This window comes from Salmo trutta, chromosome 21 (assembly GCF_901001165.1).
Source record: "Salmo trutta chromosome 21, fSalTru1.1, whole genome shotgun sequence".
NCBI classification, from domain to species: Eukaryota; Metazoa; Chordata; class Actinopteri; order Salmoniformes; family Salmonidae; genus Salmo; species Salmo trutta.
Genome location: NC_042977.1, coordinates 27,115,465 through 27,140,055, shown reverse-complemented (window position 1 = coordinate 27,140,055; position 24,591 = coordinate 27,115,465). Strand labels below are relative to the sequence as shown.

General features: G+C 44.5%; 1 protein-coding gene across 6 annotated transcripts in view; it reads left to right on the top strand.

Annotated features, from left to right (window-relative positions):
* LOC115157086 (collagen alpha-1(XV) chain) overlaps positions 1 to 23,939 on the top strand; it is a 54,591-nt gene extending 30,652 nt beyond the window's left edge. For 2 of the 6 annotated variants that reach the window (XM_029705002.1, XM_029704997.1), the window contains 41 exons: positions 1,058 to 1,132; positions 2,108 to 2,203; positions 3,058 to 3,187; positions 3,671 to 3,711; positions 3,845 to 4,033; positions 4,164 to 4,190; positions 4,291 to 4,353; positions 4,443 to 4,520; positions 4,614 to 4,673; positions 5,014 to 5,163; positions 5,385 to 5,480; positions 6,281 to 6,334; positions 6,458 to 6,493; positions 6,674 to 6,802; positions 6,910 to 6,969; positions 7,081 to 7,116; positions 7,211 to 7,252; positions 7,342 to 7,404; positions 7,532 to 7,567; positions 7,764 to 7,847; positions 8,112 to 8,177; positions 8,763 to 8,798; positions 9,956 to 10,018; positions 10,146 to 10,235; positions 10,332 to 10,367; positions 10,516 to 10,569; positions 10,672 to 10,728; positions 10,837 to 10,896; positions 11,235 to 11,276; positions 12,140 to 12,167; positions 12,347 to 12,421; positions 12,585 to 12,610; positions 12,758 to 12,856; positions 13,027 to 13,171; positions 13,323 to 13,387; positions 19,353 to 19,481; positions 19,619 to 19,723; positions 19,833 to 19,901; positions 20,020 to 20,217; positions 22,308 to 22,423; positions 22,559 to 23,939. In XM_029705002.1, coding sequence (XP_029560862.1) covers positions 1,058 to 1,132; positions 2,108 to 2,203; positions 3,058 to 3,187; positions 3,671 to 3,711; positions 3,845 to 4,033; positions 4,164 to 4,190; positions 4,291 to 4,353; positions 4,443 to 4,520; positions 4,614 to 4,673; positions 5,014 to 5,163; positions 5,385 to 5,480; positions 6,281 to 6,334; positions 6,458 to 6,493; positions 6,674 to 6,802; positions 6,910 to 6,969; positions 7,081 to 7,116; positions 7,211 to 7,252; positions 7,342 to 7,404; positions 7,532 to 7,567; positions 7,764 to 7,847; positions 8,112 to 8,177; positions 8,763 to 8,798; positions 9,956 to 10,018; positions 10,146 to 10,235; positions 10,332 to 10,367; positions 10,516 to 10,569; positions 10,672 to 10,728; positions 10,837 to 10,896; positions 11,235 to 11,276; positions 12,140 to 12,167; positions 12,347 to 12,421; positions 12,585 to 12,610; positions 12,758 to 12,856; positions 13,027 to 13,171; positions 13,323 to 13,387; positions 19,353 to 19,481; positions 19,619 to 19,723; positions 19,833 to 19,901; positions 20,020 to 20,217; positions 22,308 to 22,423; positions 22,559 to 22,775 — 3,321 coding nt within the window. In that variant the 3' untranslated portion in view covers positions 22,776 to 23,939. The remainder of the gene's footprint in view (positions 1 to 1,057; positions 1,133 to 2,107; positions 2,204 to 3,057; positions 3,188 to 3,670; positions 3,712 to 3,844; positions 4,034 to 4,163; positions 4,191 to 4,290; positions 4,354 to 4,442; positions 4,521 to 4,613; positions 4,674 to 5,013; positions 5,164 to 5,384; positions 5,481 to 6,280; positions 6,335 to 6,457; positions 6,494 to 6,673; positions 6,803 to 6,909; positions 6,970 to 7,080; positions 7,117 to 7,210; positions 7,253 to 7,341; positions 7,405 to 7,531; positions 7,568 to 7,763; positions 7,848 to 8,111; positions 8,178 to 8,762; positions 8,799 to 9,955; positions 10,019 to 10,145; positions 10,236 to 10,331; positions 10,368 to 10,515; positions 10,570 to 10,671; positions 10,729 to 10,836; positions 10,897 to 11,234; positions 11,277 to 12,139; positions 12,168 to 12,346; positions 12,422 to 12,584; positions 12,611 to 12,757; positions 12,857 to 13,026; positions 13,172 to 13,322; positions 13,388 to 19,352; positions 19,482 to 19,618; positions 19,724 to 19,832; positions 19,902 to 20,019; positions 20,218 to 22,307; positions 22,424 to 22,558) is intronic. The other 4 variants (XM_029704998.1, XM_029705001.1, XM_029704999.1 and 1 more) reach the window with 4 other exon arrangements.
* Positions 23,940 to 24,591: the final 652 nt, after the last annotated feature.

Below are 24,591 nucleotides of genomic sequence, written 5' to 3'. Positions count from 1 at the left end.
TCAGAGCAGAGGGGCCAGAGAGGGAGGGAGGAGAGGGGGAAATAAGGGGGAGAGAGAGGGAAGAGGAGAGGAGTGGAAGCAGAGAGGGAGGGAGGGAGGGAGGGAGGGAGGGAGGGAGGGAGGGAGGGAGGGAGGGAAGAGGGGGGTGAGAGGAGGTAGAAGGGGGAGGGAGGGAGGTGGAGAGGGGAGGAGGAAGATGGGTAGAGGGGTGAGTGAAAGGGGGAGAATAAGGGGGGAAGAGATCCCACAGCCAACAGAACACAGTGGACTGTCATGCTGGGGGATACAATACTGCTGGGCCAAATGCCGTGCCAAGAGATGGCTCTCACCCTTCAAAACCAGCCTGGACAAAGCTCTGGGTTTTGTTCTGATGCAGCCTTCATTAGTTTCACTCGCTCCCTCTGTCTGTCTTTGTATCTTTGGACTTGTGTTCTGCCTCTGTTTCTCTCTATCTCCTATAATATGATTTTATGATTTCACAGTAAATGTGTTTCAGTCAGTAGTTTGCTGTGTTCTGTACTCTGTATTTTACTGATCATAATCTGCTACTAAATCTGCTACTGTACGTGATGTTAATTTACTCATCCTGTTGGCTTCTAGTCCAGGGGCCTTAGCCAATTTTTTTGTTGCCACACTCTTTCATGATCAGTGGCATTCTCTATAATTTCCTCCAATGACGTCATCGTGTTGCACATTACACACTTTAGGTTAATAACGTGGAAGGTGGAAGGAATGCTTGTGACAATGACAGTTAATGAGTGTGTGCCAGGCCCGTCCCTATCAAATACTGCTCACAGATTCAAATGTGTGTAACCATGTGTTGCCTGTAGAAAGGGCCTCTTTCCTCTAAAAGTCAGCATTTTCTACCTGTATAGGAAAGCCTTCAGAATAAACGTTCCTGCTGTGTGACTCTTTTTTCTTCTCTCTCTGTCTCGGTCTCTGTCTCTGTCTCTCGTCTCTCTCTCAATTTAGCCAATTCAATTAGCTATATCAGCACAATAACTCCCTATTATACATCAGCATTATCACATAGCTCTCTTTCTCTCCCTCTGTACAGGGCTCTATCCAGCAGCTGGTGATCAAGCCGGACCCCAGGGCTGCAGAGGAGCAGTGTGAAGAGGATGATCCCTATGTGAGTGTCTACACCACTGCCTGTTCCATAGATATGTATTCATCCATAGCCTTGAGCTCCTGATATTCTAAAGGCCTTGCCAGCACAGATTCTTTAATACGTGTTAAGTGTCTGGCTCTCAAGACTAATTTATACATGACTTGACTCTGCATAGAGCATACTGTTGGCTCCCTCTGGTGTTTAAAATATAAAATACTGTTTACTGGTTGATTGCTTCACTGGCTCTCACTCATATCACTCACTATGTAACAACATTTGAATGTACAAAGCTGCCACTACTCTGTCCTTCTGTGCCTAAATTATGGAATGAAGAGTTAGTTCCCTCTAGTGGTTAGTGAGAGAAATGCTACTTCAATCTCTTCTTTTTTATTTAATTTTTATTTCACCTTTATTTAACCAGGTAGGCTAGTTGAGAACAAGTTCTCATTTGCAACTGCGACCTGGCCAAGATAAAGCAAAGCAGTTCGACACATACAACAACACAGAGTTACACATGGAATAAACAAACATACAGTCAATAATACTGTAGAAAAAAATAAAAATCTATATACAACGAGTGCAAATGAGGTAAGATAATTGAGGTAAGGCAATAAATAGGCCATGGTGGCGAAGTAATTACAATATAGCAATTAGACACTGGAATGGTAGATGTGCAGAAGATGAATGTGCAAGTAGAGATAAAGGAGCAAGATAAATAAATAAATACAGTATGGGGATGAGGTAGTTGGATAGGCTGTTTACAGATGGGCTATGTACAGGTGCAGTGATCTGTGCGCTGCTCTGAGAGCTGGTGCTTAAAGCTAGTGAGGGAGATATGGGTCTCCAGCTTCAGTGATTTTTGCAGTTCGTTCCAGTCATTGGCAGCAGAGAACTGGAAGGAAAGGCGGCCAAAAGAGGAATTGGCTTTGGGGGTGACCAGTGAGATATACCTGCTTCTTTGAATAGAGATGTGTGGTAATGTCTCCTGTACTCCAGGCTTCTGGGGATGGGAGTGGGGATGACACGTTGGATGACCATGAAACAAAGGACAAGTTGATGAAGAACATGGAACGAAAAAAGGAAACAGCACGGGTGAGTAAAAGTGGGAGGTGTGAGCATGGGGTGTAAGAGAGGAATGTGTTCGGTGAAACAGAATGTCAGCGGACGCTGGGTGAGCGTTGGTGGGACAAGGAACGTCCGCACAGCTAAGATTGGCTTGGGCACAAGGCACATTGTTGTCTGAGCAACACTCCCTGACAGACTTCATTGGGCGTCTCTTACATGTAGCAGAACATCTTTTCTGTTTCATCAGTTGAAATTTGTCCTGTTACAAAACACAAGTATGTAAAAGTGAACACTGGGGGATATGTTCCAGGAGGGAGATTCAGTACCTATCTCTCTATCTATCTCTACTCAGAGATAAGTCTCTTCACTGGCTTTTCATGTGTCTGTTATGGCTATGGGTAGCAGTGGTTGTTTATCAGGAAAGCGTGGCTAACCCCCACATCCTTGTCAAATGAAGACAAAACACCGACACAGTGCTGCACTCATGTATCTAGTGAACACCCCTTTGTTGTTGTCCGTTTCTCTTCCTTTGCTGGATTGCTCCAGATTCTGGCTGTGTGTATGCTACATTCATTTCATCCTCCTATCACTAGCCTTGTAACACACTGTACTTGTCATCTCACTCTGCCCCTAAATAAACGCACAATCTGCCCTGACCCCAATTTCTACAAATAAATATATTACATAAGCTGTCTGTTCTTATTTGAATCTTGTCCAGATGTTTTAATTAGCTAGATATTTCCTGTGTTACTCCTCAATTTTTCAAATAAATTAGACATTGCTTTACCAGTTTACTTACTGTTCATTCCTGCTTCCCTCACTCTTTCTACATTCACTTTTTTGTATTATCTATCTCCTTCCCTAATTTTCTTTCCCTCCAGCCAGAGGACATGCTAAGCGTGCCAGTGAGAGCCCCGCCCACAGAGTCAGAGCTAGATGAGTACACTGTTCACCTGACCCCCACAAACAAGGCACACACACATCAGGAGATGCTGCTCAAACGTGGGGAAGGCATGTTCACCATACTCTTATCTTAACCAATCATGTCATTACAGGGCACTTTCAAATAACTTGATAGGCAAGCTTGATTTAACTCACCTGGTGACTATGTCAATTATTTTTAGATTTTCCCTTTGCATTGATCAATCTTATCTGTCTCTCATTGGCTAATCTAGTTCATTATTTTATTTTACCTTTATTTAACTAGGCAAGTCAGTTAAGAACAAATTCTTATTTTCAATGACGGCATAGTGGGTTAACTGCCTTGTTCAGGGGCAGAACGACAGATTTTTTACCTTGTCAGCTCAGGATTCGATCTTGTAACCTTTCGGTTACTAGTCCAACGCTCTAACCACTAGGCTACCTGCCACCCCAGGTAGTCTAGTGGTTAGAGCGGTTGTTGTGGTTGTTTGAATACATCAAATATCCCTCAATGGTTAGCATTATTGAAGCCTCATTGGTGAATCTTATTGGTGTCGCTTTTTCCTCTCTCAGAAACCCGTCAGACAGAGGAGCCAGGGGAGAAATCAGGGGATGTAAGTAATAGCACGTAACGTGCCTCAAAACCTGATGTGCTTTAAATGCTGAAGTTATTCAGCTTAAGTTATTCAGTATTAAGTTATTCAGTATTTAATAGATTTTACACAATGTTCTCCTGCTGATCCTCAGGGCAGGTCTCTTAGCCACGGACAGAAAGGAGAGCGAGGAGAGCCTGGGCCTGTGGGTCCTGCTGGCCCCCGTGGCCCCCCTGGCCCTTCCACTCCCTCTGAGGATAGGGCTGGACACGGCCAGCCAGGACCAAGGGGCCCTCAGGGGCCTTCAGGGGCCCCTGGGGTGCCAGGGAAGAACGGACAGCCGGTGAGCTTTACCTCATTATAATCTCCCATTACTCTGTGATACTAGTACATGTTTGATTATGTTTTCTATTATCTTCACTTCACTTGACAAGATTGAACAGATACATCTAAGGAGTGTTCTCATTTTTCAGGGAAGCAAGGGTGAAGATGGAGACCCAGTGAGTACATCTGGTCTTGTGTCAAATGTGTACGGTTTTGTTATGTTATTATAGAAATATACTGTACGTCTTTAAATATGACCTATGTTAATCTCCACAGGGACAAAGAGGACCTCATGGATTCCCAGGTTTGGCTGGAGAGGTTGGAGTCAAAGGAGATAAGGTACAATAATTACAAGTAAAAAATATATATATACATTCAATGTGTATGAGATAGGCAGTTAGTCTTACCATGTGTTCTCTTCTGTACAGGGGGACACAGGAGTAGGCTTGCCGGGGCCTCCAGGCCCTCCCGGACCTCCCGGACCTCTCAAATCTCACAGTGTACCGGTGGGTGTCAGTGTAACATCCTGGAAACATCGGATTGAACTGGGGATCAAATGGGGATTTGTGTTTAATTGCCTGTTTTCCTTTGAATTGCAGTATGGAGAGGATGCACTCGGCTCTGGCTTTGGGGACCTTGACGATACAGAATTTATCAGAGTAAGAACATTCTTGTAATCTGTCATTCTGCTGTCAGTCTATCTGTTATGTTTTTTTCTCTAATAAAACGTCTCTAGGATGAGTATTTTAGCCTCGTATTACCAGCCTGATCTCGCAAGCTCTCATAAATATGTTTCACGACATGGAATCACATATTTATGTAAGCTTGCGATATCAGGCTGGTAGTAAGAGACTAAGCGTATTCACCTCTCTGTGTTAAATGTGTGCTATGGCATCCCATATCCAGCAGGAAGTGGTGTTTCATCTGATCTCATAGAGTTGAGACCACTCCACTATAGTGATGTGGTGATTTTACAGTGAGGTGTCCTCTCTCTCCTAGGGTTCCCCTGGTCCTCCCGGCCCTCCAGGTCAACCTGGCCCGCCTGGTCCCACCCGTTTCTTCGAAGCCTCCGAGGGCTTGTTCCCTGGACAACCAGGTCCTTCAGGGCCACCTGGCAGAGACGGCCTTGTTGGGAAACCTGGACCACCGGTGAGATCTCTCTGTCCCACGTTATCCTTATTAAGATCCATTATGGATTTTTCCCTTTGTTTCCACCGGTTACCAACTGTTATTGATGTTCCCACTTTTGTTTTGTATTGTAAATGCTATTTTATAGTCTATATGTATATGCATGCATTGTAGCTGACAGTGGTTTCCTATCTACCCTCTGTTGTTATTGACCTGGCTGTCCCTGGCCTTTATTGTTTCAGGTGATTGAGGATTGGTTTAGTGGTTCTGGTTCGGGCTCTGCGTTTGGCTCTGAGTTTGGCTCAGGGTTGTTCGACTCTGGGCTTGGTTCTGGCGAGGTATTGCCCTGGTTCCGTCACTGAACCAGTAGGCTTGAAAAGGCAGACTGTTCTCTCCAACCATGTTTTCTAACAGCCTGGCCCATTTAACTTAGTGTGTGTGTGTGTGTGTGTGTGTGCGTGTGTGTGTGTGTGTGTGTGTGTGTGTGTGTGTGTGTGTGTGTGTGCGCGCGTGCTTATTGGCTTCTGCTTATAGTTGTTTACCCATCTATGAAACCATCAGGGCTCTATGCTCATCCCCCATCCTCTCATTAAATGGGAAACAACCCAGGTTTGACTTTAACTGCCTTGATGGACATTGAGCTTGAGCTACAGTATGTATTTCATACATCAAACATGGTCCAGCTACTTTGGAGAGAACCTTCCTTTTTATATAAGTCTGTTGCCTGCGTGCTTTCACTAACTGCATTGATGGAGCTTGCACTTTATTTTTTACAGTCGATGAGCCATGTTGTTCCTTCAGGAATGGCAAAAGGGAAAATGGTGGCACCGGCTGGCTAAGATTTATTAACATTTTTGTTAAACCTATTTAGAAAGTAGAATATCATATTTTATAATGAAAAGTAACTAATTCTGTTGGATTAAAGTAATACAAAAAATGTAAATCTCATCATGAATAATTATGAGAAACCTTTTAAATTACTTGGAAGTTATCTTTTCAATGGTATATGGTAGCTACTATGACACTAAGAAAAGCAAGACACTCTTGGTCATGGTTGACTAGTCACTTGTGTGACCTTTGTGTAGGAGATTCAGAGAGCGACGGTTGTGACATCACATCTCTCTGCTGTTGATTTCAGGGTCCTATTGGTCTGGATGGGGATGCTGGGCTGACAGGGCTTAAAGGTCTGAAGGTAAGATGACAGTAACTCAGGAGGCTATTGTTTGTATTTTACAAGGGAAATTAGCTGGCTAGATCCCATATTGCCATGTCCATTGCAAATGCTTACTCTAACCTATCTATTTTCCTCACATAGGGTGAACAAGGACTAGCTGGACCAAACGGACCAAAGGTATTTTAACCATCTGACATATCAGTTATCAATTATAAAATGCATAAATCAAACAATGAGAGCTATGCTCCTAATCATGCTGTTGACTTCCAGAAGCATCTACTTTAGGCGTTGTCATTTTAAGTCAAAACTATACTTTGTTCTTCATAGTCAGTTAAATGGGTCTATTCTTCCTCGCAGGGTGAATCAGGTGACCCAGGGCTGACAGGAGCTACAGGACCGAGGGGACCAGAGGGGAAGAAGGGCGACCCTGGACTTCGGGGGCTGCCTGGCCCCCCCGGACCCCCAGGAGGAGGATTCTTTGTCGAGGTGCTGTTTTGTTGATTTTACTGTTGAGTCAGTTTCCCATCATACTGTTATCTTGTTTTGTCTCTATTGATTCTGAATGCAATAATATTGTGTGTTGGTGCTTGCAGGACGTGGAGGGGTCTGGGAAGAATGACATGGTCCTTGGCACAGAATTCAAAGGCCCTCAGGTGATTGAAAGTGGTATATGTGTGTGTCTCCTGTAGTTTTGAAGTCCTTTTACATTGTATTTCACCTTGAGATCCATGGGAATAACTGTTGTTATCTACTCTCTTCTGTAGGGACCTCCTGGTCTCCCTGGCCCTCCAGGACCAAAGGTAGGATTACAAATGAGGAAAATAACTAGGCTGTGGAAAAAACTAGGTTCACATGGAAATCTGATCAGTTGTATATCCTGTCTGTTTTCCACAGGGTGAAGATGGGAAAGATGGGGCTCCTGGGTTGTCAGTGAAGGTTGGTTGCATCTCTCTTACACCACCTTCTACAATATTATTAGTGGACATTGGTGGACGTGTCTTCACCTTTGTTCTGTCTCTTTTCAGGGTGAGCCTGGTGCTTCTGGACCTGAGGGACTCCAAGGGCTAGCTGGGTTACCAGGCGCCAGGGTCAGTATTGAACCAGAAAGTATTGCATCATCTGCAGTAACCATGAATTTAAAGTTTGTAGCTAGCTAAACCTCAACTACTACCTGGCTACTATTTTTAACTGTTTTGTGTGTGCTTGTCTATGCAGGGATTGAAAGGAGACAAAGGTGATCCAGGACCAAAGGTATGTTAGTGTTAGACAGCAGAACGACTCCAAACTAACCCTGATGTGGGCTTTTCTTCTGTTCATCATATAATACTTGTGGGTGTATAAAAGCCTGTTACAACATTATAGACCATCTTTGGTTGTGTCATTCAAATGGCTTCTTGAGTTCATGGGGGTTCTTTGTCCTAACTCTCCTGTGTGCGGTGTCTTCCAGGGGGAGTGTGGTCCTGATGGACACAATGTACCTGGTCCTCCTGGTCCTCCCGGGCCTCCAGGACCAATCATCAATCTGCAGGATGTACGTCCACCCCGCACACCTCTCATCCCCTGTCTGAGTGCTGTTTCACAAATAACACACACACATTGAACAGGAATAGAGCTGTTGTGGTTTATTAAGGGTTATTAACTTCATGAGCATTCATAACACAACGTTACTTGAGTTGTCTGTCACCATCCACATGGTTTTCATATATTTATAGTTTGTACAGTATGTAAAGTTTATAGCTAGTATAGCTACAGTAGATATGCTACTGTAATCAATATGTCATATGTGTATCCTCAGCTCCTCCTGAACAATACAGAGGGCATGTTTAACATCACTGAGATACGTGGGCCCCCTGGCCCAATGGTGAGTAGCACAATGTTAATTTGATGTATTTCTAAAACTAGCCCATTATATTTAAATGGTAATATCCATTATGCTTTACATTAAATAGTCTGGATGCTGGAGCATGGCACATATCAATATGCCTCAAGGCAGTTCGCATTTATTGCTATTTTATGCATGAGCAATGATGCTAATTATTCATTCACATCTGTCACGTGTGAAGCCAGAATGGCCTGTTTTCAATTGCAATGCCTATTTACTAGAGATACTCATCGGCTCAGCTAACGGTCAACCTAAACACCCAACCAACCATTAACGCAACCATAATGCATACTTGATCCATAATACAGGTTACTTATACAATGCATATGCTTCGCCTACTTACATAATGCATACACTTACACTTAACTATGATGTTATCAGGTTTAAAAGCCTGTTCTTACATTACAGCCTTGGAAATGTTTGTGCTGTATTTTGTGAGATGGATGCTATCATGCTAGTATATTCTGCAAAGACACTGCATGCTACTTTATTATTGCATGTGATTGACAGCTACGCTATCCCAGTCCTGCTACCTGCCTGTGTGTGTTTTGTTGCATGTCACAGGGCCCTGAAGGCGAGCCTGGCAGAGCAGGATTCCCTGTAAGAGCAACTCCATACTTAATATGTGATTACTGGGTTGTTCCACGAAAAGAGTGCCCATTCTTTGATATTTTAAGTAGAAATTGTGCACTAATATTGCATTTTAAAAGTCTGTGCCATTTAATATAGACCACATGGAGAATTCAATAAATCAGGTTTTTTATATGAGTAAAGTCTTGCTAAAGTGCCAATATTCAGCATTTTGACATGTCCCTCCATCAACCCTGTATCACTTCTAGGAAGATTATAACCCACTTAATCCCAAAATGTCTCCAAGTTTCACCCTCATTGAAAAACCCTAGTTATTTTGTTTTTCTGATGATGATTATTTATTTGATGGGATTAGTGATCCATTTACAGTACGTCTGTCCCTCAAGGTCAAAGCTGTTACGTTAACTGAACTCCTAATATGGTGAAACAATTATTTATTTTTTTCAAAAGAAACATTAAACATCTAATATTCAAATCATAGAGTAAAAGCGGGTGAGCTGGTTCTACTATTTTTGGCCATTTTCTGGTGTTTTGTGGTGGAAAACTGAGTGGGTCGAGCATAACAGGTCAACCCTGTCACCCATAGATAGACAGGCCAGAAATTATTTAACAATTACATTTTTTGGGGTGAAGCTTGCATTTAATTGCCCCTCCCTGTTGCACACAACAAGCTTCCATTCCCCCTTTCACAACGGGATTTATGGCTGATTTAAGAAGAAATCGTCAACGGTCAACCCTGTTACTTTAATTGGCACTTAATAGGCTCTTACTATAGTCTTTTTTTAAATTAACCTCTTAGGATGGGAAAACATGTTTTTTTATGAAGTTAGACATGTGCTCTTTATGACAGAATGTTCAAATTAGGTGAAATCAACAACCAAAAAATTTACAATTATACACTTCTCAAAAGGCGCCGAATTGGTGGAACGACCCAACCCCATGTATAACATTCAGGAGGGATTGTATATTTATGTACTACTGTAAATACCATGCTGATTTAATTTTGTCTTTGCTGCCATGGGAAGGAATTGGGTAGGTTCCTTATCATAATGATAAGAGTCTGTAGTTCTGAATATAACATATATTTTGACTCACCTACTATAAGTAAATATGCTCTAATATGCTTATCTTCTCTGTCCATAATTATTATTGTGGTCTTTGCCCAGGGCCCAAGAGGACCAAAGGGTGACAGTGGGCTTCCTGGTTTTCAAGGTCCACCAGGAATGAAGGTAAGGATCAGAAGCTCCATGCCAGATAAGTACTACTTCATGGATCTTACATCAGATAGGACTTTAACAACCTAATCAAGACCTGATGATCATGTCTATGTGTCTACTATGTCTTTCCTCCTCATAGGGTGCGAAAGGGGAAGCTGGTGTCACTATCGCTGCCGATGGAACTGTGTTGTCAAGTGTCAGGGGCCCTCGGGGGCCAAAAGGAATCAAGGTGACTCCTCTCTCTACCTCTAGGGTTAAAGGTCACTGTATGGTAGTGGTTTTCTGATGATTCAGTGCTCTGACCATGTCGGTGTGCTTTTCACAGGGTGAACGTGGCTTCCCTGGAGCTTATGGTGTCATGGTAAGTCAATGATGCCTTGTAAAAGCATAAAATAATGCTCTATAAAAATGTACACTTGTATTTGCTATATATATTGGTATCTGTAACAACTGTAAACATCTACTGTCTACTAGTGGGTGAAATTATAGAAAACCATGTTCTTTTTCAGGGACCAATTGGACCAACTGGACAAAAGGGAGAATACGGGTTCCCTGGTCGACCGGTCAGTGCTTTTTGTCAACCCTCTGCTGTTTTCATTTGGTTGAGTAAAAGATGAGTCACTGTAATTTTCCCTGTGTAAGTGTTGGCCTTCTTACCTCCGCAGGGGAGACCTGGAATGGCAGGGAAGAAGGGAGACCAGGGAGATGCCATTGGTCAACCAGTAAGAATCGCTATCTTGAAACATGATTTTATGCGATTACAGTACAAGTGATAGAAAAGTGAGGTGTCATTGACTGTGATTGATTGATCTGTTTAATTGTGTTTGTAGGGACTTCCTGGTCCTCCTGGCCCTCCCGGACCCCCAGGACCAGTAACAGGACTCAACGGAGTAAGTACAGTATGCCTGTATAAGTACACATTGATGTCATTGCTGCAAAAGTACACATTGATGTCATTGCTGTATAAGTACACATTGATATCATTGCTGTATAAGTACACATTGATGTTTCTCTACTATAATTAAGTGGAAAGGATTGGTCCTTTGATTTAGTAGCAATGTTCATATAGAAGCAACAAGACACACAAAACAAAACAACAAATTGGTAGTTTGTCTCCAGTAATGATCTAATGTCAACACATGAAGAACTCTCTTTCACTGGATATCCAGATGTCGTCAATGATGTCAATATCAATGCTGATGTCATAATTTTCCTCTGAATCTTAAAGACAGTTTTTCCGGTCCGTCCCAGACCGTTCTGCAAAACACCAGTAAGTTTGTGTTTGAGCCCCTTTAATAAGGCTCTTTGGGTGTGGCGGCGCATGTAAGTCCGTGGGCTCTTACCCCTAACAGGCAGCCCCTCCCTTCCCTCCCCTCCTGTCTGCAGCCGTGCTGTCTCCCTCCATGTTTCCTGGGTTTGTGGTGGTCCTCACGACAGCATAAAGCTGGCTCCTGTTTCTCCGCAGGTCAGAAGGTCATGTGACATCATACAGTCACTTTACATATATTTATCTATCTCAACCACACTGACTAGTCATATTGACTTCACTACATCAATTTCAGAATTTCAGAATTAATTTTTTTTTTCCATTTCTGCCTGCATTATGCTGACGGTGTAAAAATTCCCCTTGAGTGTTCCTTTAACTCTGAGCCCTGGTTTGGCGTGGTGGAAGGTCTCTACCCCCGGCATGTTGCATGTGGTTTTATCTGTTGTTGTTTTTTTAGCTTTACAGCGCTAAAGTGTTAAGGCTAACTCCTGTGATTCAAGGTGACCAACCAAAATATGAACATTAAACCAAGTTCCTTACTACCTCTTGCCATCCTTGTCCTCATTCTATGTTTAACTTTTGTGTGCAAGGCTGACAGGGATGTTTTAAAATCCAAATGAATTACAAATCTCTCTCCTATAACATGTCTCTTTTGATTTTCAGACGTTTTTGAATGGCCGTCTTGACTGAAACAAAACAACTATACCTGTTATGTGTGTGTATAGGATGTAAAGCTGTTTTATTGTTGATTATTTGGTGGTTTTGGTGGTGGATCTGGTTGTGGGTATAATTTCATATTTTAACCATGTAGTTTGTGAAATCCTTGCACAATAACAGCACAATAACCATACCATTTTGACTTGTAGGTTAATGGCAGCAAAGGGTCGTCACAAGGTAAGTCATCAGATATTCCATTGTACGCAAGACATACATTATACTCTTGTGATAATGAATCTGATCATACAGGGTGATCATCATAACAGTATGATCACTAGTCTATGGGCAAATATTTTCAACATATACATACAGATGAGCTCAGTGGTCTCATACACCTGTACTGTATTTCTTTGAAGGTGGCAGGAGAGGAAACGGAGGTGCTAAAGGGGAAAAGGGAGAGGTTGGACTTCCTGGAATGCCTGGAGAACCAGGTATGCATGTGCAGCCAGGGGTGCAGTTTCTCCTCCATTTAACTTGTTTATTGGCAATAATCACACTTGATTAGAACCGAAACTGTATACATGAGCGTCCTCAGACGTGTTTGCAACCGACATACAAGATGACAGTTCAATAAGATGTGTTCTCCCTCATCAGATGATATTCTACCAGAAGGCTTTGTAGTGAGTATTTTACCTTAACTTCTTTAAGGAACATTTACCAGTTCAAAACTCAAATATTGTATGAGTAGTGGAAATGTATGTTATGTAAAACGTATGCATGTGATAATATATTAACAGTCGGATTCAACCAAACTGTTTGTTCTTCAGGGAGAAAAAGGAGATGTGGGCTATGAAGGAATGAAAGGAGAGCAGGGTGAACCTGGGTTGCCTGGCCCTCCAGGTCTTCCTGGGAGATCAGGCCTTGTGGTGAGTAATTCCAGGCTCAAAATACTCAACAAAGTACAGTATACATTTTGCAAACTATAGTCAATGTAAATAGCAAAGACTAATTTGCATACATGATAAACCTATTACTTAGACATTTGTGTAATGGTCAGAGACACTGTCAAATGTACATTTTGTATATGCTTATGTAGGGGCCAAAAGGTGAGTCCGTCATTGGCACTGTTGGTCATCCTGGAGCTCCTGGTGAACCAGGGGTTCCTGGCATTGGGCGACCAGGCTCTCGGGGGCCCCCTGGCCCTGCCGGACCCCCTGGACCACCCCCTGTCTATGGCTCAGGTAACTGTGCACTGTGTGCTCGCTAAAATACAACATCTTAAACTTAGCATTGCTGTCAAGTTCCATATGTATGCATTTGAAAAGCACAGCTGTATGTTTTGTAGACCTACAGTACACTGCGTTACCTTTGTATGACTGTTCTATTTTTCAGCAGTGAGTATTCCTGGCCCACCTGGGCCTCCCGGTCCTCCTGGGATTACTGGCCATGAAAACCCGGTAAGGCAACCAGTAGGGTACTTCCTTATCCTCTTACATCTAGATGTTCCGCTAGCGGAACGTCTGCTCCAATATCCAATGATGGGCGGGGCGCGAAATACAAACTCCTCTAAAATCCGAAAACTTCCACTTTTCAAACATATGACTATTTTACAGCTATTTAAAGACAAGACTCTCGTTAATCTAACCACACTGTCCGATTTCAAAAAGGCTTTACAGCGAAAGCAAAACATTAGATTATGTCAGCAGAGTACCCAGCCAGAAATAATCAGACACCCATTTTTCAAGCTAGCATATAATGTCACAAAAAACAAAACCACAGCTAAATGCAGCACTAACCTTTGATTATCTTCATCAGATGACACACCTAGGACATTATGTTATACAATACATGCATGTCTGTTCAATCAAGTTCATATTTATATCAAAAACCAGCTTTTTACATTAGCATGTCTTGTCTACTTCCGGTTTGGAGCGAGCAGTCGCACTACGCTTCACTCCACAGGTAATATTACACTTCACTACATTACAACGGTTTGATTTGTTTGATCTGAGCAATTTTTTCTTAGCTAGCTACATAGCCGTCTTTGCATCAAAGATAATCGTGTAGCTTAGAGTAATTATCGAAGTTAGCTATCTTCGTCCTCCTAACGTAGTCATCACTGCTAGCTAGCTAGTCAACACTGCTAGCTAGCCAACCAGCCAACTTCCACCGACTAGCAGCACTGTAGAATCTATTACATTACAACGGAACGACTTGACTAGTGTAGTGTTAGTGAGCCAGCTACATAGTTGTCTTTGCATCTAAGATAATTGTGTAGTTTAGAGTAATTATTAGTAACTAGCCAGCCGCGACGCGACGCCAGACTTAGTCAACACACCTAGTCTTCATTAACCCACTGCTAGCTAGCTAGCCAACCGTTACCGACTAGCAGCGCTGTAGACACTAATACTTTACAACGGAACGACTTGATTAGTGTAGTGTTAGTGAGCCAGCTACATAGTTGTCTTTGCTGTCTTTGCATCTAAGATAATTGTGTAGTTTAGAGTAATTATTAGTAACTAGCTACCGCGACGCCAGACGTAGTCAACACACCTAGTCATCATTAACCCACTGCTAGCTAGCTAGCCAACAGCTAGCCAACCGTTACCGACTAGCAGTGCTGTAGATACTAATACTTTACAACGGAATGATTTGACTAGTGCAGTGTTGGCTAGCTAGCTACATAGTTGTCTTTGTCATAGCTTGATAATTGTGTAGTTTAGTAATTACCGAGGTTAGCTAGCTAGCTATTGCCGTCCCCCACGACGCCATTTTTCCAAACCCAGCCAACTATTACCGACGAGTAACACTGTAGAAACTAAATACATTACAAAGGAACGTCTTGATTAGTGTTATGTTAGCTAGCTACAAAGTTGCTTTTGTATCATGACAAGGTGTAGTACTGAAACTATCGAGGTCACCTAGCCAGCTACACCTAGCCAGCTACACGTTCAAACAAAGTCAACAACGCAGCCACTGCTAGCTAGCCTACTCCACCAGCCAGCAGTACTGTGTCATTTTAGTCAATAAGATTTTTTGCAACGTAAGCTTAACTTTCTGAACATTCGAGACGTGTAGTCCACTTGTCATTCCAATCTCCTTTGCATTAGCGTAGCCTCTTCTGTAGCTTGTCAATTATGTGTCTGTCTATCCCTGTTCTCTCCCCTCTGCACAGGCCATACAAACGCTCCACACCGCGTGGCCGCTGCCACTCTAACCTGGTGGTCCCAGCGCGCACGACCCACCGGCAGCCTCTGGAACTGCCGGTCTGCGGCCAACAAGGCTGAGTTCATCTCAGCCTATGCTACCCTCCAGTCCATAGACTTCCTGGCGCTGACGGAAACATGGATCACCACAGATAACACTGCTACTCCTACTGCTCTCTCCTTGTCTGCCCACGTGTTCTCGCATACCCCTAGAGCATCGAGCCAGCGGGGTGGTGGCACTGGAATCCTCATCTCTCCCTAGTGGACATTCTCTCTTTCTCCCCTGACCCATCTGTCTATCTCCTCATTTGAATTCCATGCTGTCACAGTTACCAGCCCTTTCAAGCTTAACATCCTCATCATTTATCGCCCTCCAGGTTCCCTTGGAGAGTTCATCAATGAGCTTGACGCCTTGATAAGTTCCTTTCCTGAGGATGGCTCACCTCTCACAGTTCTGGGTGACTTTAACCTCCCCACGTCTACCTTCGACTCATTCCTCTCTGCCTCCTTCTTTCCACTCCTCTCCTCTTTTGACCTCACCCTCTCACCTTCCCCCCCTACTCACAAGGCAGGCAATACGCTTGACCTCATCTTTACTAGATGCTGTTCTTCCACTAATCTCATTGCAACTCCCCTCCAAGTCTCCGACCACTACCTTGTATCCTTTTCCCTCTCGCTCTCATCAAAAACTTCTCACTCTGCCCCTACTCGGATGGTATTGCGCCGTCCCAACCTTCGCTCTCTCTCTCCCGCTACTCTCTCCTCTTCCATCCTATCATCTCTTCCCTCTGCTCAAACCTTCTCCAACCTATCTCCTGATTCTGCCTCCTCAACCCTCCTCTCCTCCCTCTCTGCATCCTTTGATTTTCTCTGTCCCCTATCCTCCAGGCCGGCTCGGTCCTCCCCTCCTGCTCCGTGGCTCGACGACTCACTGCGAGCTCACAGAACAGGGCTCCGGGCAGCCGAGCGGAAATGGAGGAAAACTCGCCTCCCTGCGGACCTGGCATCCTTTCACTCCCTCCTCTCTACATTTTCCTCTTCTGTCTCTGCTGCTAAAGCCACTTTCTACCACTCTAAATTCCAAGCATCTGCCTCTAACCCTAAGAAGCTTTTTGCTACCTTCTCCTCCCTCCTGAATCCTCCTCCCCCTCCCCCCCCTCCTCCCTCACTGCGGATGACTTCGTCAACCATTTTGAAAAGAAGGTTGACGACATCCGATCCTCGTTTGCTAAGTCAAGCGACACCGCTGGTCCTGCTCACACTGCCCTACCCTGTGCTTTGACCTCTTTCTCCCCTCTCTCTCCAGATGAAATCTCGCGTCTTGTGACGGCCGGCCGCCCAACAACCTGCCCACTTGACCCTATCCCCTCCTCTCTTCTCCAGACCATTTCCGGAGACCTTCTCCCCTACCTCACCTCGCTCATCAACTCATCCTTGACCGCTGGCTACGTCCCTTCCGTCTTCAAGAGAGCGAGAGTTGCACCCCTTCTGAAAAAACCTACACTCGATCCCTCCGATGTCAACAACTACAGACCAGTATCCCTTCTTTCTTTTCTCTCCAAAACTCTTGAACGTGCCGTCCTTGGCCAGCTCTCCTGCTATCTCTCTCAGAACGACCTTCTTGATCCTAATCAGTCAGGTTTCAAGACTGGGCATTCAACTGAGACTGCTCTTCTCTGTGTCACGGAGGCTCTCCGCACTGCTAAAGCTAACTCTCTCTCCTCTGCTCTCATCCTTCTAGACCTATCTGCTGCCTTTGATACTGTGAACCATCAGATCCTCCTCTCCACCCTCTCCGAGCTGGGCATCTCCGGCGCGGCCCACGCTTGAATTGCGTCCTACCTGACAGGTCGCTCCTACCAGGTGGCGTGGCGAGAATCTGTCTCCGCACCACGTGCTCTCACCACTGGTGTCCCCCAGGGCTCTGTTCTAGGCCCTCTCCTATTCTCGCTATACACCAAGTCACTTGGCTCTGTCATATCCTCACACGGTCTCTCCTATCATTGCTATGCAGACGACACACAATTAATCTTCTCCTTTCCCCCTTCTGACAACCAGGTGGCGAATCGCATCTCTGCATGTCTGGCAGACATATCAGTGTGGATGACGGATCACCACCTCAAGCTGAACCTCGGCAAGACGGAGCTGCTCTTCCTCCCGGGGAAGGACTGCCCGTTCCATGATCTCGCCATCACGGTTGACAACTCCCTTGTGTCCTTCTCCCAGAGTGCTAAGAACCTTGGCGTGATCCTGGACAACACCCTGTCGTTCTCCACTAACATCAAGGCGGTGACCCGATCCTGTAGGTTCATGCTCTACAACATTCGCAGAGTACGACCCTGCCTCACACAGGAAGCGGCGCAGGTCCTAATCCAGGCACTTGTCATCTCCCGTCTGGATTACTGCAACTCGCTGTTGGCTGGGCTCCCTGCCTGTGCCATCAAACCCCTACAACTCATCCAGAACGCCGCAGCCCGTCTGGTGTTCAACCTTCCCAAGTTCTCTCACGTCACCGCGCTCCTCCGCTCTCTCCACTGGCTTCCAGTTGAAGCTCGCATCCGCTACAAGACCATGGTGCTTGCCTACGGAGCTGTGAGGGGAACGGCACCTCCGTACCTTCAGGCTCTGATCAGGCCCTACACCCAAACAAGGGCACTGCGTTCATCCACCTCTGGCCTGCTCGCCTCCCTACCTCTGAGGAAGCACAGTTCCCGCTCAGCCCAGTCAAAACTGTTCGCTGCTCTGGCAGCCCAATGGTGGAACAAGCTCCCTCACGATGCCAGGACAGCGGAGTCAATCACCACCTTCCGGAGACACCTGAAACCCCACCTCTTTAAGGAATACCTGGGATAGGATAAAGTAATCCTTCTAACCCCCCCCCCCCCCCCCCTTAAAAGATTTAGATGCACTATTGTAAAGTGGTTGTTCTACTGGATATTATAGGTGAATGCACCAATTTGTAAGTCGCTCTGGATAAGAGCGTCTGCTAAATGACTTAAATGTAAATGTAAAGCATGTGACGTTCAGAACTAGCATTCCCACAGAACACTTCCGGTGAATTTACTAAATTACTCACGATAAACGTTCACAAAAAGCATAACAATTATTTTAAGAATTATAGATACAGAACTCCTCTATGCACTCGATATTTCCGATTTTAAAATAGCTTTTCGGATTAAGCACATTTTGCAATATTCTAAGTACATAGCCCGGCATCACAGGGCTAGCTATTTAGACACCCAACCAGTTTAGCCTTCACCAAAATCACATTTCCTATAAGAAAAATGGTCTTACCTTTCCTGTTCTTCGTCAGAATGCACTCCCAGGACTTCTACTTCAATAACAAATGTTGGTTTGGTCCCAAATAATCCATCGTTATGTTCCATCAACGACGTTTTGTTTGTGCGTTCTAGACACTATCCCAATGGTAAATCACGGTCGTGCGCATGGCGCAGAATGTGACAAAAAAATTCTAAATATTCCATTACCGTACTTCGAACCATGTCAACCGCTGTTTAAAACCAATTTTTATGCAATTTATCTCGTAGAAAAGCGATAATATTCCGACCGGGAATCTGCATGTCTGTAAACTGAGGGAAAAACCGAAAGACGGGGGCGGGGCAGGTCGCGAGCCTAAGCAATTCTCCACTGATTGCCCACTTAGCTTTTGCTCTCGTGTGCTTCAGCCAGGGCTTTGAATTATGTCATTCCTGTTTTTCCCGGGCTCTGAGAGCCCATTGGAGACGTGGGAAGTGTCACGTAAGAGCAGAGATCCTTTGTAATAGATAGAGAGAATCAACAAGGGCAAGAAATGTTCAGACAGGGTCCTTCCTGAACAGAACCTTCTCAGGTTTTTGCCTGCCATAGGAGTTCTGTTATACTCACAGACACCATTCAAACAGTTTTAGAAACTTTGGAGTGTTTTCTATTCAAAGCTAATAATTATATGCATATTCTAGTTTCTGGGCAGGACTAATAATCAGATTAAATCGGGTACGTTTTTTATCCAGCCGTGAAAATACTGCCCCCTAGTCATAAGAGGTTATATACTCACCAAGTCAACATTGGTAAACACACAGAGAAATGTGTGTATGTGTTTACCGACTTGTGTGGGTTTGCGAGTGTACTAGTTCTCACATTGTCACCATGGATTGGCTTGAGCAGCGTTGTCTATGTCCAGAGGATTCAGTGTGAACTTCCTCTCTTCTCGCACCAGGTGTCCACATACAGGAACACCAACAGTCTGATGAGGGAGAGCCACCGTGCTGCAGAGGGCTCGATGGCCTACGTCTCAGACAAGGGAGAACTCTATGTTAGAACTAGAGATGGCTGGCGCAAGGTTCAGGTACTGCATGCCTTTACAGTCCCACAGTGATGTCTCCAGTCAATTAAAGCCTTTGATATGGCTAAATGTGGCAAAAAAATTATAGAAAATGTGATGTTGCCTGTGCTTATTCAGTGAGGTGTGTCCTGTCTCCCCAGCTTGGTGAGCTCATCCTCATCCCAGCAGAGAGCCCATCCTCTGCAGTGTCCCAGGCCCTGAGCAGACCAGGAGATCGCACCAGACCCCACAGGCCACACAGCCAGGTACTGTGGTTACACTGCACATTATATCTGCTCTCTTCACAGTTTGTTATGAATGTTTCATTTATGATTTCATTATTCAGCGTCAATCTGTCAATCTGTTTTTTTTTAGGAACTAGTTGGAACTAGCTACGTGCCCAACTATAATGTCCTACCTCATACAGTACACTCAGTACCAGCGGTAAGGTGGAATTTATACCTCTCAGTTGCACATTTATACCTCTCAGTTGCACAGTCACCTTGAACTAGCTTGAGCTGTGTTGTCTATGGTTACGTCCATTGAATTTTGCCCCCCTCAGCTGCACCTGGTGGCCCTGAATGCTCCGTTCTCTGGGGACATGCGTGGCATCCGGGGGGCAGACTTCCAGTGCTACCAGCAGGCCCGAGCCATGGGTCTCACTGCCACCTACAGAGCCTTCTTGTCCTCACACCTCCAGGACCTGGCCACCATCGTCAAGAAGGGAGACCGCTACAACATGCCCGTCATCAACCTCAAGGTACAGTTGTCTCGTATGACAACTAAAACATAAACAATGGACTGATAGGTCCTGAGTTTTTTGGTTATGATGCGGTTGTTGAAAATAAAACGAAGCCAGTTCAAAAAGGGAACCCTAAAACCGGCTAGCTGATGCGTCAGCAGAGATTGCACCAATTTGATGCTAGTAACAATCACGCTTACCTTATTTGGCGGTCTATTTCATCTGACCGGTTCTGCTCACACATCCTGCTGCTGCTTGCTGCTAGTATGCGTATGCTTCTTTTGCTCCCACCACCCCAGCCTCCACATGTTAGGTTCTGTTTTCCTGCTACGGAATTGGAATAGCCATCCGCTGCTTGTAGGTCATTTTATATATTGATACTTGGCTTGGACAGTGAGCTACCCTGAAGGAGCAGAGCCTATATTACCAATATTTGCATTATTCATTCTTTAATAAATAATGAAATATACACTGCTCAAAAAAATAAAGGGAACACTTAAACAACACAATGTAACTCCAAGTCAATCACACTTCTGTGAAATCAAACTGTCCACTTAGGAAGCAACACTGATTGACAATAAATTTCACATGCTGTTGTGCAAATGGAATAGACAACAGGTGGAAATTATAGGCAATTAGCAAGACACCCCCAATAAAGGAGTGGTTCTGCAGGTGGGGACCACAGACCACTTCTCAGTTCCTATGCTTCCTGGCTGATGTTTTGGTCACTTTTGAATGCTGGCGGTGCTTTCACTCTAGTGGTAGCATAAGACGGAGTCTACAACCCACACAAGTGGCTCAGGTAGTGCAGCTCATCCAGGATGGCACATCAATGCGAGCTGTGGCAAGAAGGTTTGCTGTGTCTGTCAGCGTAGTGTCCAGAGCATGGAGGCGCTACCAGGAGACAGGCCAGTACATCAGGAGACGTGGAGGAGGCCGTAGGAGGGCAACAACCCAGCAGCAGGACCGCTACCTCCGCCTTTGTGCAAGGAGGAGCAGGAGAAGCACTGCCAGAGCCCTGCAAAATGACCTCCAGCAGGCCACAAATGTGCATGTGTCTGCTCAAACGGTCAGAAACAGACTCCATGAGGGTGGTATGAGGGCCCGACGTCCACAGGTGGGGGTTGGGCTTACAGCCCAACACCGTGCAGGACGTTTGGCATTTGCCAGAGAACACCAAGATTGGCAAATTCGCCACTGGCGCCCTGTGCTCTTCACAGATGAAAGCAGGTTCGCACTGAGCACGTGCCAGACGTGACAGAGTCTGGAGACGCCGTGGAGAACGTTCTGCTGCCTGCAACATCCTCCAGCATGACCGGTTTGGCGGTGGGTCAGTCATGGTGTGGGGTGGCATTTCTTTGGGGGGCCGCACAGCCCTCCATGTGCTCGCCAGTGGTAGCCTGACTGCCATTAGGTACCGAGATGAGATCCTCAGACCCCTTGTGAGACCATATGCTGGTGCGGTTGGCCCTGGGTTCCTCCTAATGCAAGACAAGGCTAGACCTCATGTGGCTGGAGTGTGTCAGCAGTTCCTGCAAGAGGAAGGCATTGATGCTATGGACTGGCCCGCCCGTTCCCCAGACCTGAATCCAATTGAGCACATCTGGGACATCATGTCTCGCTCCATCCACCAACGCCACTTTGCACCACAGACTGTCCAGGAGTTGGCGGATGCTTTAGTCCAGGTCTGGGAGGAGATCCCTCAGGAGACCATCCGCCACCTCATCAGGAGCATGCCCAGGTGTTGTAGGGAGGTCATACAGGCACGTGGAGGCCACACACACTACTGAGCCTAATTTTGACTTGTTTTAAGGACATTACATCAAAGTTGATCAGCCTGTAGTGTGGTTTTCCACTTTAATCCAGACCTCCAAGGGTTGATAAATTGGATTTCCATTGATTATTTTTGTGTGATTTTGTTGTCAGCACATTCAACTATGTAAAGAAAAAAGTATTTAATAAGATTATTTCTTTCATTCAGATCTAGGATGTGTTGTTTAAGTGTTCCCCTTATTTTTTTGAGCAGTATATTTCTATGTGGCGTTTCCTTTCTGAACTACAGGAAGTCTGTGACTGTAAATGTGGCTTTAACCACATCTTTTCCACAGGGAGAGGTGATCTATAGCAGCTGGATGAACATCTTCTCTGGGAACGGAGGCGTGTTTGACCCATCCATCCCCATCTACTCCTTTGAAGGACGGAACGTCATGACGGACCCTACTTGGTGAGTGACCAGCTTTGGCTGACCCCTTAAAACACATACAGAGAACAATCACAGATTGGGATATTTAGGTGAACATTGATGCAAGTTACTGGATAGGAGTGTCTGTTTAACTCTGTGTGTTTTTTGTGAATGCAGGCCTCAGAAGCTGGTGTGGCATGGCTCCAGTACGGTGGGCATCCGTATGACCACTAACTACTGTGAGGCATGGCGGGCGGGTGACATGGCGGTGACGGGCCAGGCCTCGCTCCTCCAGACAGGCAGACTTCTGGGCCAACACACCCGCAGCTGCTCCAACCATTTCATAGTGCTGTGTATTGAGAACAGCTACATTGACCACAGGAGGTCTAATTAACCTCAACACACATACATCTAGTATACACTCTCTCTCACAAACACACACACACACACACACACACACACGTCTCCTATTAACATAGAGCAGCTATGTGCTGGACTACATGAGGCGCTATCACACACCACAGCACTCACCTATCTACCACAAAAAGACAGAGCAGCTTCATACTGACCACAGATGAAACTCCCCCTGTTCATTCACCTCTCATTATTAAACTCCCATCAACACAGCATCACTGCATTGCACTGATCACTAATGTATGTTTACTGTTTCTTTAAGAAAGGTGTAAATATAATGTAAATTGCTTCCTGTCAAAAGCACTGCATCATTCCAATTCATTGTGTTTCCATTTGACTGAAGAAGGAATGCCAAAGAACTGGTGATCAACAACCAACCGACTAACCCACATTGTTTCTGCAGGAGTAGCCTTTAACACAGTTTATTTTTGTTGGTTTGCTCATTCGAGTCTTATTCTTAAGTGCCTAGTAGAGTAGTTTGCGTAGAGACAGCAACCATTCTAACCTTTTGTGGTTAACCGTATCGGACCCCAAAACAATATGATGAAATTAGGACGACTGGTCTTTTCTGTTTTCCGTGATAAAAAAGAATAATGAAATACCAGGATCTATTCAGACAAGGGAACCATGTGTTGCTCCCTCAAGCCTTGAAGTCATTTAGATGCACTTTGAGTTTATTTGAACAGTTGGGGTTTCCATATCCATGAAGGCTTTTTGTCTGCGAAAATTAAGGGTTTTTCTGTTGCGAGCGACTTTGCCTTAGTATTTAAGTTGAATTCTATGTTTCGTTTTTTATTTATACTGTAACAGCACATAATCTTAAAATGAGGCAGCACATAGGTTCACTTTGAAAATGAAATTGAACAATGTGTGTGTGTGTGTGTGTATATATATATATATATATATATATATATATATATATATATATATATATATATATATATATATGCTGTTGTTCAATCTGCCTGCGCTATCACCATGAAATAGTTGTTTTTGTACGGTATTCCACTAATTGACTTACTGTAGATGTACTTTCAACAAATCTATGATTGAGAACAAGATATTTGAATGGCTGTTACAGTGATTCAGAGAAATACTATGTAATTGACTGGTGCTCAGTGAATAAATGTTTGTTTTTTTAAGACTTGACTATTAATTTAATTGGAGCTTAATTTAATGTGGGTCAATAAATGCATTTACACCAAATGTGCACTAGATGGTAGCACACCATCTCACTTTACCGATAGTTTTGTTGAAAGTGGGACTGGGACGTGAACCTCAAAAAAGAAAACACCTCAGCATAATTTGATATGAGCGCTGATACAGCTTCATGAATCTGGGTGGTGACATTTGAGAAATATTTCTGGTTTGTGGCTCAAAGGGTTATCAAAACGGTCTTACTGGATAACTTACTAGGTGTTTCTTACATGTGCAATGATACAGTACCACCTCAGTGCAAGTTGAAGACTTCTATGTTTCTGTTTTGAATTATTCATTGACCAAAGTCATTTTATTATATAGATGTTCTTCTTATTTGTAAACAGTGTTTTCTCTGAATGTCTCTGAATGTGTCATTGTTTCCCTGAATTTAAAACTGCCACGCCCTGATCTGTTTCACCTGTCTTTGTGATTGTCTCCACCCACCTCCAGGTGTCACTCGTTTTCCCCATTAGTCCCTGGGTATTTATTCAGGTGTTCCGTTTGTCTGTTGCCAGTTTGTCTTTTCTGTCAAGTCAACCAGCGTGTTTTTCTGTGCTCCTGCTTTTTCTTATCTCTCTTTTGATAGTCTCCCGGTT